The sequence below is a fragment of the Corapipo altera genome, unplaced genomic scaffold, assembly GCF_003945725.1.
Source record: "Corapipo altera isolate COAL_440 unplaced genomic scaffold, ASM394572v1 2b, whole genome shotgun sequence".
Taxonomy (NCBI): domain Eukaryota; kingdom Metazoa; phylum Chordata; class Aves; order Passeriformes; family Pipridae; genus Corapipo; species Corapipo altera.
Genome location: NW_020884874.1, coordinates 34,839,287 through 34,853,829, shown reverse-complemented (window position 1 = coordinate 34,853,829; position 14,543 = coordinate 34,839,287). Strand labels below are relative to the sequence as shown.

The window sequence follows — 14,543 nt, the reverse complement described above, 5'->3', positions numbered from 1 at the left end:
CAGATTCCCCTTGACCCTCCATATTTCCTAACACTAACAATAAAACCAGTATGGTTGACTGCTGGTCATTGCAGTCACCCTCTCATTGCTTCCTCTATCAAGTTTATCTTTATTGCAAATGTTGCCTTGGTTTAGAAGTTTTCTCCATTAAAATAGTTTTAGCATTCATCAGAGCTGTTCACAGGCCAGAACCTGCAAATCTGTGCTCGTGCACAGAAGCAAAAAATTGACTGTAAAACTTTTTATAGTCAGCTTTATTATAAACAGAAGTGAAACTGAACTACATAATAGTGTTCTCCAAAGTGAAATCTCAGTTTTGCAATTGGATCCGTTCTAGCAGACTTGGCTTTATGTAAGGAAGGCTGCGGGATCAGGACCTCAAGGACAGCTAACAAAAGCAAGGGGCATGCAGGTAGATAAACACATTTCCAAATAGACAAAAGGAAGCCTACCAAGAAAGAATCTGATTTCCTATGTTCAGTAACAACCCCTACAATATGCTGCTAGGATAAAAATATACTGGGCTGCAGAACAAAGTGGAAGTGCTGTAATTCATCACTGTTTCAAGGATATAAGGGAAGGTCTATAGCAGGAGATAACTGATGCAGCCTACAGACAAACATCTACACTGCAAATCCTAATTTATGGCGATCCTCATAAGTTTGTCTCCAGGGATCCCTAACTCACTTCATCCAAAACGAATCCAATTAGCTTTTACAAGTTAAGAATGAGACCTCTCTTAACCCTGGTCACTGTGACTGAACTTGTTACAGCTCAATCTCTTGGGGAGCTCCACCACCAGCAGATCTGAAGGGTCACGGACTGACAGCCAAGGGCAGTAACTTTTCTCACCAGCATAGCTGGTGAAATACTGGGAGATATTGTGCAACATTGCACGACCTTAAATAATACTAATTTCAATTAGTATTGTTTTACATAGTCTTCAATTAGGGTAAAATTATTTCATAGATGTCAGTTTAGCTCACGTTTTCAGATTGCTGGGGCAAATTAACCAGGAAGAAGTGACTCTTAAGTATTTTTAAATAACTGCCTGAATAGAAACATCAGTGCAAGGTTAATTGCAAAGTATTTCCAGAAATCATTTGATATTGTTTCTGACTGGTCCTCATGTGTCTGTAGGTGTTCATATCTTTACCACATTTTTCAATAAAATGAAGCAGTGCTCTATTTGAAAAAGAAGGCTTCATTATCTAATACACAGGCAACTTCTTCCTACATCTGAAGTACCTTACTGACTAGAATAATTTATTTCTTGTGTTTGTGAGGGTAAAAAACAATCAGCTAAAATACTTAAGGCTTTCAGTGAATATTAGAAGGCAGAACAAAAACAATAAAAACATTTTCACAAAATAAATTACAGTGTTCTTCTGTACACCTAGCAAATTTCATTTCAGATGTACCATCTGCTTCCAGTCAGACTCTGAAAAATGTTAAACCCACTTTTATCCATGGGTGTTAACAAACCCACAGGGAGGGTAAATGGCTTTCCTGAGGTCACAAAACCAGTTAATGTTTCAGCCCAGATTAGAAACTCTAGGCCAACAGTCTGTATCACCTCTAATACTCGCAGCTGGCTCTGCTCTAGCAGCATAGATTCTTTACATCTCTGAAATCTTACCCTTGAAGGCCCCAAACGTCATCACAGGCAGCTCCTTATTTCAATAATGGTCTAGGCAAACAACCTAAGCTTCTGTAGAAGGATATAAGGAAATGAGGGCATCCAGTTGTTGCTGTGTGCTCTGTGACTCGGTACATGAGCAACACTACCTCATCTTTTCCAGACAAGTATAACATTAGTGCTGTGAAGACACGCAATCTAGCATCTCTGGTAAGCCTACTCATAATGAAATGTCTTTCCTGCACTCTATGAACAGTCCTCTTCAAAGCATCATCCTAATTGCATCTAAAAAGTGTTCCTGAAAAATCTACTACTGTGTTTTAGACAAACATGTTCCCTGTAAGAAGAAAGCAATATTCCATATTAAATGCTTGCAGAGTCATTCCTTCAGTTCAGTTTTATACATTCAAAACAATAGCAAATATTTAACTTTAAGACAACTTCTAGTTACTTAAACAGTCTAATACTATGATTTTGAAAAGAACAGAAATGCTGAGCCTTAATCCCTTCATAGATTTCCCTAACTGGTAAAGAGTGCAAAATCCAAAAATGGGAAGGCAGATTTCAGGGTCTTTTTTTTTTTTTTAAATTTCCTAAGAACTCTTTTTGAAAGAAAATAACTAATAGTCACCTCTGCAAGTTTTAGATGAAGAGCAGCATTTTCAGTTTCCAGGACAACTATTCTTTCTTCTTTGGCCTAAGGAAGAAAACACACCCAGAACCCCACAATAGTAAGAATTAATCAGACTTATTTAATTGAGATGATAATTAAATGGCAATCAGACTCATTCACTCTGATTAACATTATTTCATTATGATAGCTTTCATTTTTACATTCCAGCGCTTCTCAAACTTCTGGGATCAAAGGACTACCTACTCCCAATCTCCTAATCACAATAATATTTGTATACAAGCTTGTAAAAGTCAAGGTAAATAGTCCTTTATTTCTATACTTTCTGTCCTTTTGCCTGCTTGTGTGGGAATGAACAGGTACACAATTTAAACCCCTCTTGCTTTATGAAACCACCGGTTCTCAGAGAAGCGCAATTTTATTTATTTACACATAACCACGTAAGTTTCCATTTCCAAAGGTAGCACCGCTAGAGGCCTCCCATGGTGTGGCGGCCGAACTATTCCTGAGCACAGGTGCCATCTCCCACAAGCGCTGCGCTTGAGGGAAGGCGGGAGAGCCGCTCACTGCTCTGGCACCCCGTTTCTATCCCAGCCCCAGCAGGAGCAGCCTCTCTCCCATACGAGGCGGCCCGACAAGCCCTCCCCACGCTGCCAGACTCAGGCTCCTCGCCTGGAGCCCACTTTTACCGGGAATGGGCAGCATCGGGGAACGCCGACCGGGACCGCGCGGCACGTGCGGGACTGCAGGCCCCGCCCCCCAACGCCCCAGCCCCGCCCTCGCTCCTCACGCGCAACTGCTGCTCCAGCTGCCGCAGGCGCTGCGCCCACACGGAGCCCGGGTCGAGCCCACGCCGCGGCCGCATCGTCCTCCCCGCTCCCGCGCCCAGGCGGAGCAGGAGCTTCCCCCGCTCCGGCTCCAGCGGGGATTTAACCCGGGACGCGGCCGCGGCGGCCAGGCGGCTGCCATGGTGACGGGCCCGCCCCCTTCCCGCGCTGCTATTGGCTGGGCGAGCGTCAGCACCGCCCTCAGCACCTCCCCGTCCGTGAGTGGCAGGGCATTCCACCAATCCTCGAGCAGGAGGGGGCGGGGCAGCGCCGGGGGCAGCAGGACGGGGGTGGTGCTACCCTCGTACCAGGCCTGGCTGAATGGGGAGCGGGCTGCTGTCCCTGGGCACTCCCCTACAGTGTCCCATGGGATAAGTGACATCAGAGGTCCATATCCATTATCCCCAGAGGCTGGGGGGGATACTTCTGACCGCCTGCTGCGTCACTTGGAATGAGTGAGCTCAGAGATCCATATCCATCATCCAGAGAGGCTGGGGGGATCCCACCACCTGAACCAGCTCTTGGGATAAGGGACCTCTGAGGCCAAGGCAGAGAATTAGGGCAGGGAGTGCAGAAACAGAAGGGAAGCCTGGTGCTCCCAAGGCTGGTGTGAGGCTCCCCGGTTCCTGGGCCCAGGGGTGCAAACCTCACACCACCAAAAAGGGCGAGGAGGAGGAGGACAGAGCTGAGAGCTCTGATACTGGCTACAGGATTTCTCCCCGTGAGCAGTTGGTGCTGTGTGCTATGGGCTAAGGCTGCAAAGGCCACAAAGAAGATTAAAGGATATGAACATCTGTTACACAGAGTGTGCTGGGAATTGTGCAGCCTGGAGGATGGGAAAGCTGAGGAGGATCCAGTCAATACCTGATGGGAGAGCACGAACACCACTGCACCACAGGACAGGAGTGTAAGGGTAGTGTGAGGGTGGTCAAACACTAGCACAGGCTGGCCAAAGAGGTTATGGAGTCTCCACCCTTGGAGCTACTCAAACTCCAGTTAGACCCAGCTCTGGGCAAGCAGCTGTAGCTGACCTGACTTTGACACTTGGTGGGATGATGCACCACAGAGGTCTGTTTATTAACTGTGAACACAACCAGTGTAAGGGCTGGACTTAGGACAAGGACAAAGCCTGTGGGTTCAGCTGGTGTGGGAGTCCTGAGAGGCTGCCCAACACAGGAGCTATTCATCCAGGCTGTGGCTGGGGGTCTAACATGGTGAGGTGAATACATGACATGCAGTAGCAATATTCCTCAGTGCTCTGCTGTATTGCACTGAAAGATTAACATGATCTTGAAAGCAGTCATAATACCATTTGACTATAAAATATGAGAGTATGCCAGAGACAAACATGTCAGCTTCTTGGGAGTGGGAAATAGCACTATTTTTGCACTACAGTTGCTTGGGGGGGTTTAAACCAAAACCAACATGATAATTACAGAAGAATCCAGTTCTGCAAAATAGAGGTCTCAAGTTACTGTCTGCTGAACATGGCAAATGTGCTCTCATACAGGCAGCAGAAAATCCAAAGACACAGTAGCGAATCTCTCCATGTTTGGCACAAAGGGATAGCAATCCTTTACAGCAGAACCCAGATGCAAGCCATCTATCACAGACCAAACCAAACACCCCTGTGCATCTCATTCCACTGTCTTCTGTGATGCTGCAACTTCAACAAGTTGCTGTGACCTGTAGCCTCAGTTTAAAAAAAGACCCAGCTGGCTGGTTGCAGTTGGGTTTGGGATGCAAAAGTGTAACTCAGTAGTTTGTCCTTGCAACTAGTTCTGTGTTGGTGGAAAAATGAGAACTAACAAATGGATAAAGGATAAAAAAAGAGTTCAGAAGTGCTGCAATGCTGTGGATGTTACAAGATGTTGGCGCTAAGTAAGGCAGACAGGATTTTATCAACATCAGCTATTTTGGGGAGAATAATTTAGTAGCTTGGGGGGTGTGACTCACAATTCTTAACAGAGAGCTATGATTTTTATTTGTAATGCTTATCATCCTGCAGCAGCAATCAAGTCAGAACAATGTTATTTTCCAACAAAACTCAGCTTCATCTCAGAAGTGTAATGGTTAGTCTCTTCCTTATTGCGGGTTTCATCCACTATTAATGAGATTAAGGATCTTGTTTCTGTAGGTTGTAACAGACAAGACTTAATTTATTATCACTCTGAACTAGTAACCTAAAACTGAGCATCCATAAACTACTCTTATTTAGTCATTTCTCTGTGCACTTCTGGAAGGTTGGATGGTACTGAAAATTGTCCCATCTGTATAAAAAAATAAAAATAAAATCACAGTATGATCTGTGACTCGTCATAACAGCAGTAATTATTTTTAGGGATTTTCCTTCTATTTCCAGATTTTAGGAGAAGCTGCTTGGTGGGCAAGGAACATAAATCTGTCAGTGAGATCTAGGCAAGAAACAAACATGAAATCCAGCTATCTTCTGGAAATGCTACCAGGCTGTACTCTAGCACAACTTTCTACATCAGTTCTCTGCTTTGAAGAAATCTTGGTTTTTCCCCCAAACTTTTACCAACTTGATCCCATCTTTCTCCTGCAAATGCAGAGCCCTGCCTTATTACAGAACCTTCTGTGGAACTGGAGGGCCAGAAATTCAATGAAATTGTCTCTAAGTCCACATTTAACTACTAATTTTAGCATCGGTGAAATACCACCCACAGATTATAAAATCCATCAGTGTATTATAAATCTTAGGTACTACTAAGCATTGTCTTGAATACTTCAGTGCATATGAGGTCTCAGCTTCAGCATTCGGATAACAAGTCATCCATTACAGCATTCCCAAATACAGTAACAAGAAACAAAATGAGTAGAAAAACACTTGGGAAAAGTACCAAGAGAGAAGGCTGCTACCCTCTTGTGCCAAACATGGAGATGGTCTGCCTTTCGGTTTTCTACCGCCTGTATGAGGCGGCATTTGCCACGCTCAGCAGACAGTAACTTGAGATTGCTGTATTGCACACAGCCTTTAGGAGGTTCATTTGAACCTCCTAAAACATTATTTAGTGAAGCTGTAAATACTTCATTCCACATTTTTAGTAAGACGGCATTTTCGGCAACTGTAGGTCAGTCCTGTGCATCTGTTACCAAGAATAAACTGAGATTCTCTGAGCAGGTGTATTGCACTGTGGTGTCCCTAAAATGTTTACTTGCCATTATAGTTGGGAAATAAGTCACCCAACTCCAAGTTTTTAATCTGTGAGGCTTTGCCTTCTGGGCCACATAGCCACTACCTGACCACCTGAGACAGCAGCATCAGTTGAAAAAACAGGAGGAAGAACCAATGTTTTTCCATTCTTATCATCACATACATGAATTACTATGTGTGTTTTAAGACTATTTTTAATGAAACTCATTTTTTATCACTGTAGTTTTTGATTATTTGTTATCTAATTGAATTAGGAGGTAAAGAATGATCTTACACAGTTATCACTGTACGGGCCATCATCAATTAAAATACCAAGAGCTATGCTGCCAAGGCTGACGCTGCCAAGGCTGACAACTCATATTCCTAATGCAAAGCAGATGCTGTTCTGCACTGTTCAAAGTCATCACACCAGTGTGCTCACTGAGCAAACTCGACCTGAACTGGGCAAGGCACAGTCTAAAACTTTTTCCCCACTGATAACGCATGTGCTGCACATCACACACAGTTCTTCCCCCACAGCCTCTGGACTACTTTGGTCTGGAAATCAACGTTTCTATGACACAGTTCACAGCTGCAATAACTATAGTCTCACCAAATACACCACTTTTGCTTGTACCAGGTTCTTTGTTCTTGCTTAGACTGAGGGACTCCCATAGAGAAGAGCAATGGATCTTTTCCTTTTTCTTCTAGGCTAGACATTCTACATTCAAGTAAGTTCTTTTTTCTTAGGCTATTCTTACAGTCAAAAGCTACAGACTCAAAACATGGATAAAAGATTTCCTTCAGCCATGGCTTGAGGTCCTGGCAATCATACTTGCAACATACTGAACAACACTTCCAGCTTTGTGAAGTTCCTTTGTCTCCTTCCCTGCCTTTATACGCGTATCTCAAACTAAAATCCAGACTGTCCTCAATAGTGATTTTGAAAATTCAAGAATGTTAGACCCCACAACTCAAGAGATTAAGGTACTCACCTGGGAGGAGGCATAGGTGGCTCTCAATCCCATCTCCAGTGGCCATATATCTACAGCAGAAGGCATGTACAGAACTTCACTGAAGTCTGGCTCCCTCCCCAGGCAGTGCTTAAACTGCTCACTCCCATTAACCACAACAATCACAGTGGAGACTGCATGCAATACTATTTACTTTTCCAAAAGAAGCCATGTTCCAGGTTCCTCTTTGTTGTTAGAAAAACAACTTCAGTATACAAATACAGTACAACTAGCCTGCAAAATTGAGCCCCACGGGTATTTACTACTTCATACGTTGTTGGTTAAGCTGTAGAAATCACTTCTTTTATGTCAGTGCCACAGTATCAAACAACACTAGGCCAAGAAATTCTCCTTTCTGATCCATGAAGATCAGCCTCCTTCATTGATTCTCCATGTAAAATTAATTTGTAGTTTTCATCTACTTACTATGAGACACACAAACTTTGCTTGTAAATTTATTTTAAGAGGACAGGTAAGGCAAAACATACAAAGAGCCCCTTTGTTTTATGATAATGTTGTTAGGAACGCAGAATTAAATAACAAACAGTAGAAAAAACATTTAATGCAAAGTTAAATACAATACAAACTTTATTAAAAATAGGTTGCAAGTGAAATACAGTAGAAATGGGAAACTACAGCAGTTTTGATGTTTTTCATAATAATGCACAGACAAATATGAAAAGCACTTTTACACATATTCACACTTGACCCGAATGCCCAATAGCGGCCAAATCCACTCAACTGAAGGTTATAGGTATTTTTTTGCTAAGCCTTTTTCAGAATCCAGCAGCAACAGTAATTCAGCAACAGCATAAGTTTTTTCCTTAAGGAAAGCTTGTCACTGTAAGGTTGCTAGTGTTCTCAAGATAAATTGGGAGAGGCTTGCTTTTCCTGATGAACAGACATAGCAAGCATGCAGATCCTTCATTAACACTTTGAACCAGTTTAATCTTCTACTTCATATTTAACAGGTGAAACGGTAAAAGCACACTTTCAAATAAGAAACCTGAAATACGTAAAAAATATTTACACTCCAATTTTCATTAACTTGCATTTATTTATCATACAACTCTTATTAAAAGTGATTTCTTTCCTAAGGCAGTGAAAGTCTACCCCTTTGTATCTGGAAGTGTGCACAATTCCCTAAATATATATTTATAAGAGAACAATATGATACAGGAAAAAAAAAATCATCTAAAGCCAGTAAAGGGCTTTGTCAAATAGAAAATTTATTTGGAATCACAATATATATTGTCTTAACATCACACAATGAGAAAAACTTTGATGAGGTCCTTATTCCCAACATCATCAGCCACATAAGCATAGCTGAAGAAACAGTGGGAGGAAAAAGATTAACAATTTAAAATTAAATAAGGCTATTACAGTGTGAAAAAATAGCTTGAACTGCCAAAAATGTTTTCAGTACAACAGTAACAGGATGTCAGTAAAGCCAGCTAGACTGAAGAAGAGCTCACTAGCACTGCTTCCTCGGCATAAGCAGGTGATGGTTCCTTGCCAGCACACCAGCTCTGTTAATGACCTTACTAACATTCCCACTCCCTAACTGCCGTATTCTATTTGATGCTTCATACTTCAGTCTTTTTCTTTAATATGCCAGTTCACATCTCCATAGAACAAAAAAAATCTATTGCTGAACTGGTAACAGACTTATCAATACGGTTCCATGCCTAATTACCTAATAACTTCTAAATCTGCCTTTGTCAGAAAACAGATGTATCCGTTCTGCTCACCTTGAAACTGGAATCATTACTCCTCACCTTTAATATATTACTAACATTTTGGTCCTAGCTGATGGAGGGCCACTAGTGTAGGCTACTATCTATTGCTTATGTAATTTTTGATGAAACAGTTAACCAAAGGTTTTTATCTTCCCATTTTTGAAAGTCTGAAGCACATATAGTGAGGATGCATCAACATACAGACTTTTCCATAACTACAGATAAACTCACAGGCAACCATTTTAGACCCAACAAATATGTAGGAATAGAAATGTTTTTATTCCAAGGTTCTACCTACAGAATGTGTGTTATTCCAGTACTAAGTAATGGTAAGATCTGTATTGATATGATCATTCTATAAACACCATACAGTATGTCAAACTTGCATATGAAGTCTCAAATTTAAGGTGGCCCAAATATTGGCTTCTTATCAAACAACCTAAAATACTAATTTTCTAGTGCACAGCTTAGTTTAGGCAGTTCAAGCTATTCTCACTCTCTCTGCTCAGCAGCTAAAACAAAAGTGTGTCTGTAAAACACCAGGAAACAGAACTTGACAAGTGCTACTTGGTCTGGTGCACAAGAACTTAACCCTCAAAACAGAAAAGAAAAAGTTACCTTCACGTGATTCATATCTTCAAAATTTTACAGTGCTTTCATTGTATAAACCACAAGCTCCTGGCAAAGTAATCAGTTTTCTTGCTATTGCAACATCTCTAAATCTTAATTAACAGTCTTAGATATAGAGGAATCATAGTCACTCCTTTCAGAAAACATTCATTTTCTGTTCATTAGTAGTGTGCCCCCCATCTCAATCCCTCAATTTGGAGATCTTCCATTACATCTGATAAGGTGCTTTAATCTTATTTTGTGTTCAACTCATTTTCCAGTTCCATTAGTTTCCTAGAAGCTTTTACTTTATTAGATACATCCTGACCCTGTGAAAAAAGTCGCTGGCGTTCCCTGAACGTCAAGTTTTCTGGTGCTCCAGGTAAATCTGCATCTTGACTGGAAAGGAAAAAAAAAAATACTTTTTTAAATTCTGATCTCCAATACCCTTAAACATAATAATTCTTAATTACATGTATTGACTACAGCAAGAGTCTCCACTCTGTGTTCTGCAAGGTTTTGTTCCCCACACATACCTTTAATTGCGCTATCACTTAAGACAAATTTATGGCTTGTGACCATTTCTTGCATCTTAAAATTAATGGAAATGCCTGCCAATTTTCAAAGTGAAGGGCAGGTATAAACTAAGGTTCTGTCTATATTAGCACAGCATTGCTGCTCTGGCTAAATTAGCAAGCTTTTCTATGGTGGCATAGGTCTAAGAAAAAGCACTGGAAGACAAAGCATATCTTCAGTACGCTGTATGGTAAAGCTTGTATGAGACATATATACAGCTTGCATTATTGACACTTCTTGCAAGTTTGGTAAGAATCCCACTTGAGAGGTTCTGTTCAGAGTCATAAATACACATAAAACAGTTGCTGCTGTTAGTTTACATAGACCATTTGGTTTACTTAGTTGTAGTACCAAAATTTGCTGCTGTTCAGCAGTGCTTCAGATCACCTGGGGACTTGTGGAGAACTTAGCTGTGGTTTATAGTAACCCATGATAGAGACAACTGCAGACCTAATGATTAGCCCACAGAGATACAACAGCAGCAACAGAAAATACTGCAGAATTTAGCCAAGTCAGCTGTATAAAAGTTCATGGAGTCCTGTATGTCACCTTTTAGATCTTTTGTCTCTTGGATCCCGATAACCTTCCCCAGCAGCTGCTCCTGTAGATCCAGTGTATGAATTTACTCCTTATGCAAAAGAAAAAGTATGTTGAAGGATTGCAGTTACAACATAAAAGTTTTATACTGCATTCTTCAAAAGGTGCAGTGCTTCTTTCAAGAAATAATCTCAAACTAGAATCAGAAATAAATTTAGAGGGTCATCTGACGTCTAGAATATTTAAAACCAGTACTACCAAATTCCATCCCCCTCAAAACTGCTTAATTTTTTATTCCTAATTTTGAGTCAGAACCCATTTTGTTTAGATTATCCAGCACACACCAAATCATGGTCTTCATCTTATTATGGCTTATCTGTAAGACAGACATTAGAAGCTGTTCAAGGAGATCGATGGAAAGAGCAACACAGTTATCCTATGACAAGCTCCACAGGAAATAAGTTAGCTGCAGCTGCTCTCTTTCAAAAGCTGAAAGATTAGTATATATCATGTTTGCAGTTCAGTAGTCAGAATTTTATTTTCAGTTTAGTCTAAGTGAACTGTACTACTCAGAAAATGCCCCCTCTCCCCTGCACTTAAATTTCAAGCAACTATCTTGCAGCACTGCACCTTTAGGTTGATATAACACAACAGGTTTTATACATTTTATTAATTCTTTCTAAAGGCCACAAGACAAAACCTTTTATTTCCAATCAAAAATTTCAATAATTTAATTTGTATTTAAGACCATATTCTCTTAATAACTGTCAAGGAAAGAGTAAAAATGAGTGTCAGCACACAACTCAGATTTGTCTTTAGATAGTTCTGGTCTCAATATTGTACATGTTATGTCTTGTGAACCTTCTTTGGTACAAAAGGAAATGTTTGGTTCTTCCACTGGTATATACAACTTCTTATAAGTATTCAGTAAGAGACATATGATAGTGGAACACACAGGCAAATTTAGTTAGTGTTCTCTAGGCTAAATTTTTTCCACCAAAAATTTGTAGCAGATCAAATCACACTAGGTATGTCAGTCATATGAAGATTTTTTTTTTTTTTGCTCTCACATTGAGCTCTCTTACATTGATGTAAGTACTACTCTTCCCTGCTTTAGAAAGTCTGGATCCACATGCTGTGGTTCAGAGTTTCATTTGCATTAGGATAATAGTTTTCACCTGAGTGTTGGCTTTTTCCTTGATTAGTTAATGGACCCAATGGTCTTAAGAAACCCAGTGGAAGAAGGCAAGAGAGCAAAATTTGCAGAAGCGTGGTTTACTAGAGTTAACACTCAGAACAGGAAAGAGCTGTAAAGGACAGGAATGTAACAAGAGTCAGCAAGATGGGAGATGGTAAACTGCACAGTGAATTCTGCATTTTGTGCAAACGGCTTTGTACGTTACGCAGGCAGTCTTCATAGAAGCTTGAGCAATCAGGTGAAGTTAACCTGTTCTCATGGCTATTTTAAAAATTATGAAATAAGAGTATTCAGAATTAGTTGTATGGTTTATGAATTAGGCTATTAAAGGCGAAGCATCATATTACAATATTCCTTAATTGTTACCAAAACCCTAACCAAATCTTTGTGGATTGTCCTTTCGATTGTTTTCCAGGAAAAACAAATGTGCACACACAATACCACTGAACATTTCACTTTCATGAGATTCATTTTTCAATTAAAATTAACAGAGAGCAGCACTGGGAAATGCAATTATATATGAAATGGTACTCTGGGTTGTGGATGATGGGAGGCAAGGAAAGTGGTGGTGACAACTAGTGACTAATGGTTCTAGGGTTGCTTAATTCGTTACATGTCTTCAAAGTGCCAAATAAGGAAGGGAAGTAAGGCCCTTTGGAAGCCTATGTGTTGTGATGGAAGGCATATTTTACTCTACTATAATTATTTTCAAGTAAGATCTTCTAAAACAAAAAGAAAGTCCTTTGAAAGAACAAAAATTCAGTACAGATATACAGGACCAAAGTTTCATGTTAGAAGCTCGCCATTTCAGAATATTCCTAAGAGCAAGTTGACAACACAGATAGTTATAGTGACTGAAGATAATTTTTTCCACTATTCCCTGTCTTTAATCTTATTTTAGCTCACTAATTCTCTGTGATATCCAGTGTTCCATAGCTAGAGTCCTTCTGACACAAAACTGGCTGTGGGTTTTTCAGTGGCTTCATGTGCAGGGTAGGTATAATGGAACTACTTGCATTATAATTGTAGCACATAGCAGGTAGTGTCCAGTGTGTCTGCTTATACTCCACAGTCTAACAAAAACACACTGAAAAGCTAAAACCTTCCCTCATCTTCCTTTAAGATTTGGAACCTATGACAGAGCCAGACAGGAGTGATAGATGGGCTTGCAAGACCCATAGACATCACTACATCTTGAGAACTCACAGGCAACACCAGGGTAAATAACAAGGGGTTTTTTTTCTACCTTTAAATGAGAATTAGTGTGGATACTTTTTTTTACACAACTTGGGTGCTGTACTGACTCCAAATAGTGAAACTGCTAAGCATCAAGTACATCAGTGGGACAGTACTTTCAAGTGAGCTAAACTCATGACACTTCAGCAATACTAAAACTACACAATACTGTTCAGAGCTTCTCTTCGACACTTCCCTTTGGAAGCAGTCCAAATGTACCAGAAGCCAATTTGCCCTGCAAAGGAAAGGATGTCTTGCTGGAAAATCATGGCTTGACCCTCAACTGAAAATGAGGCAGACAGGAAGCTCAGTGGCTTCATACATATCCTAAATCAGATTCGTATACTACTGCAGCTGGATTGGAAGTGCTTCTGAGAGATGGAAGCAATTCAGAGGCTCATATTCTCCCTGTGACCAGGACACACCTCTGAATAAAGCAAGTAAGTGATTTTGCTAATTCATTAGGTAGTCAAAAAAGTGATGAGGGATATAACCATATTGGAGGCTTTCACCTGTGTAACTGAGACTTGAATCCAGCAAAAAAGTTATCCATTCTGCTAGAAGCCAGCCTAAACATTTTCCCCTGAGATCTCACGTGACTTGGTACTCTTTTCATTTTAGAAAAATGACTTGCACAGCTGGAGTTGGTTGTCAGGCACTTGTTTACTTCCAGCATAAGTAAAAAGAATGAACTAGGGGAATAGAAGAAAATAAATGTAGGAAAAGCTGCCAGCAGATGCTGCTGTTTAAAGACGAAGTATCGTATCAATAAGCTGCAAGTTTATTAGAGTCAGATATACTCAAAGAGTCAAGTATATTAAGATTCCTCCTATACAGCAGCAGTTTAAAAAAATTTAGCATGGAACTTTGGACTGGATTAGCTTTGACTTCATCAGTGTAGCTAAACTAGTACTCTGCAGATAAAATATGGTGCTGAGTTACTAGCAACTAGAGCTCTTCTTGAAATTAAACTCCATTATGGTTGGCCACTTGGAGTTACAAAAGAAACAAGATGAGGAGACAAACACAGAGGTGAAGAAGGGATGGGAAGGAGTAAAGCAACAAGTGCTAAGATGAAACTTAGATCTTTGCCTCTCTGCAAGGAACTGCACTTAAAAAAACAGAACTACAGGAATGGTGCCTAATACATGAAACTAACTGCATGTCCTTTATGTCTCTTCGTGCTTGTGTGTTTCAGAACTACATCTACAAAGGTAATTTTTAAAGCCATTTGCACACACGATTAAAAGAGAGTACCCTGGTACCAACAACGAAGCAGAGGATAAGCTCTGTCCATGAACCCATTAGGAGAGGTTTCCTGTGTTCAAGAAAGGTGCACTTCCAGATGCCCTGAGTAAACAGTGGTCATTCATACAAAACAAAT

At 40.5% G+C, this 14,543-nt stretch overlaps 2 protein-coding genes across 22 annotated transcripts in view; both read right to left on the bottom strand.

Moving 5' to 3' along the window:
* The window catches only part of KIF25 (kinesin family member 25), a 42,390-nt gene extending 39,081 nt beyond the window's left edge, over positions 1–3,309 (bottom strand). The window contains exons 1-2 of the mRNA XM_027633974.1: positions 3,061–3,309; positions 2,271–2,336 (exon numbers count right to left, since the gene is read on the bottom strand). Of these exons, the coding sequence (XP_027489775.1) occupies positions 2,271–2,336; positions 3,061–3,135 (141 nt within the window). The 5' untranslated portion in view covers positions 3,136–3,309. The remainder of the gene's footprint in view (positions 1–2,270; positions 2,337–3,060) is intronic.
* A 4,520-nt stretch (positions 3,310–7,829) lies between these two features.
* The window catches only part of AFDN (afadin, adherens junction formation factor), a 122,914-nt gene continuing 116,200 nt past the window's right edge, over positions 7,830–14,543 (bottom strand). For 20 of the 21 annotated variants that reach the window (XM_027633951.1, XM_027633962.1, XM_027633968.1 and 17 more), the window contains 2 exons: positions 10,738–10,816; positions 7,830–10,011 (listed from right to left, as the gene is read on the bottom strand). In XM_027633951.1, coding sequence (XP_027489752.1) covers positions 9,867–10,011; positions 10,738–10,816 — 224 coding nt within the window. In that variant the 3' untranslated portion in view covers positions 7,830–9,866. Of the gene's footprint in view, positions 10,012–10,737; positions 10,817–14,543 lie in introns of those variants that run through there. The other variant, XR_003526073.1, reaches the window with a different exon arrangement.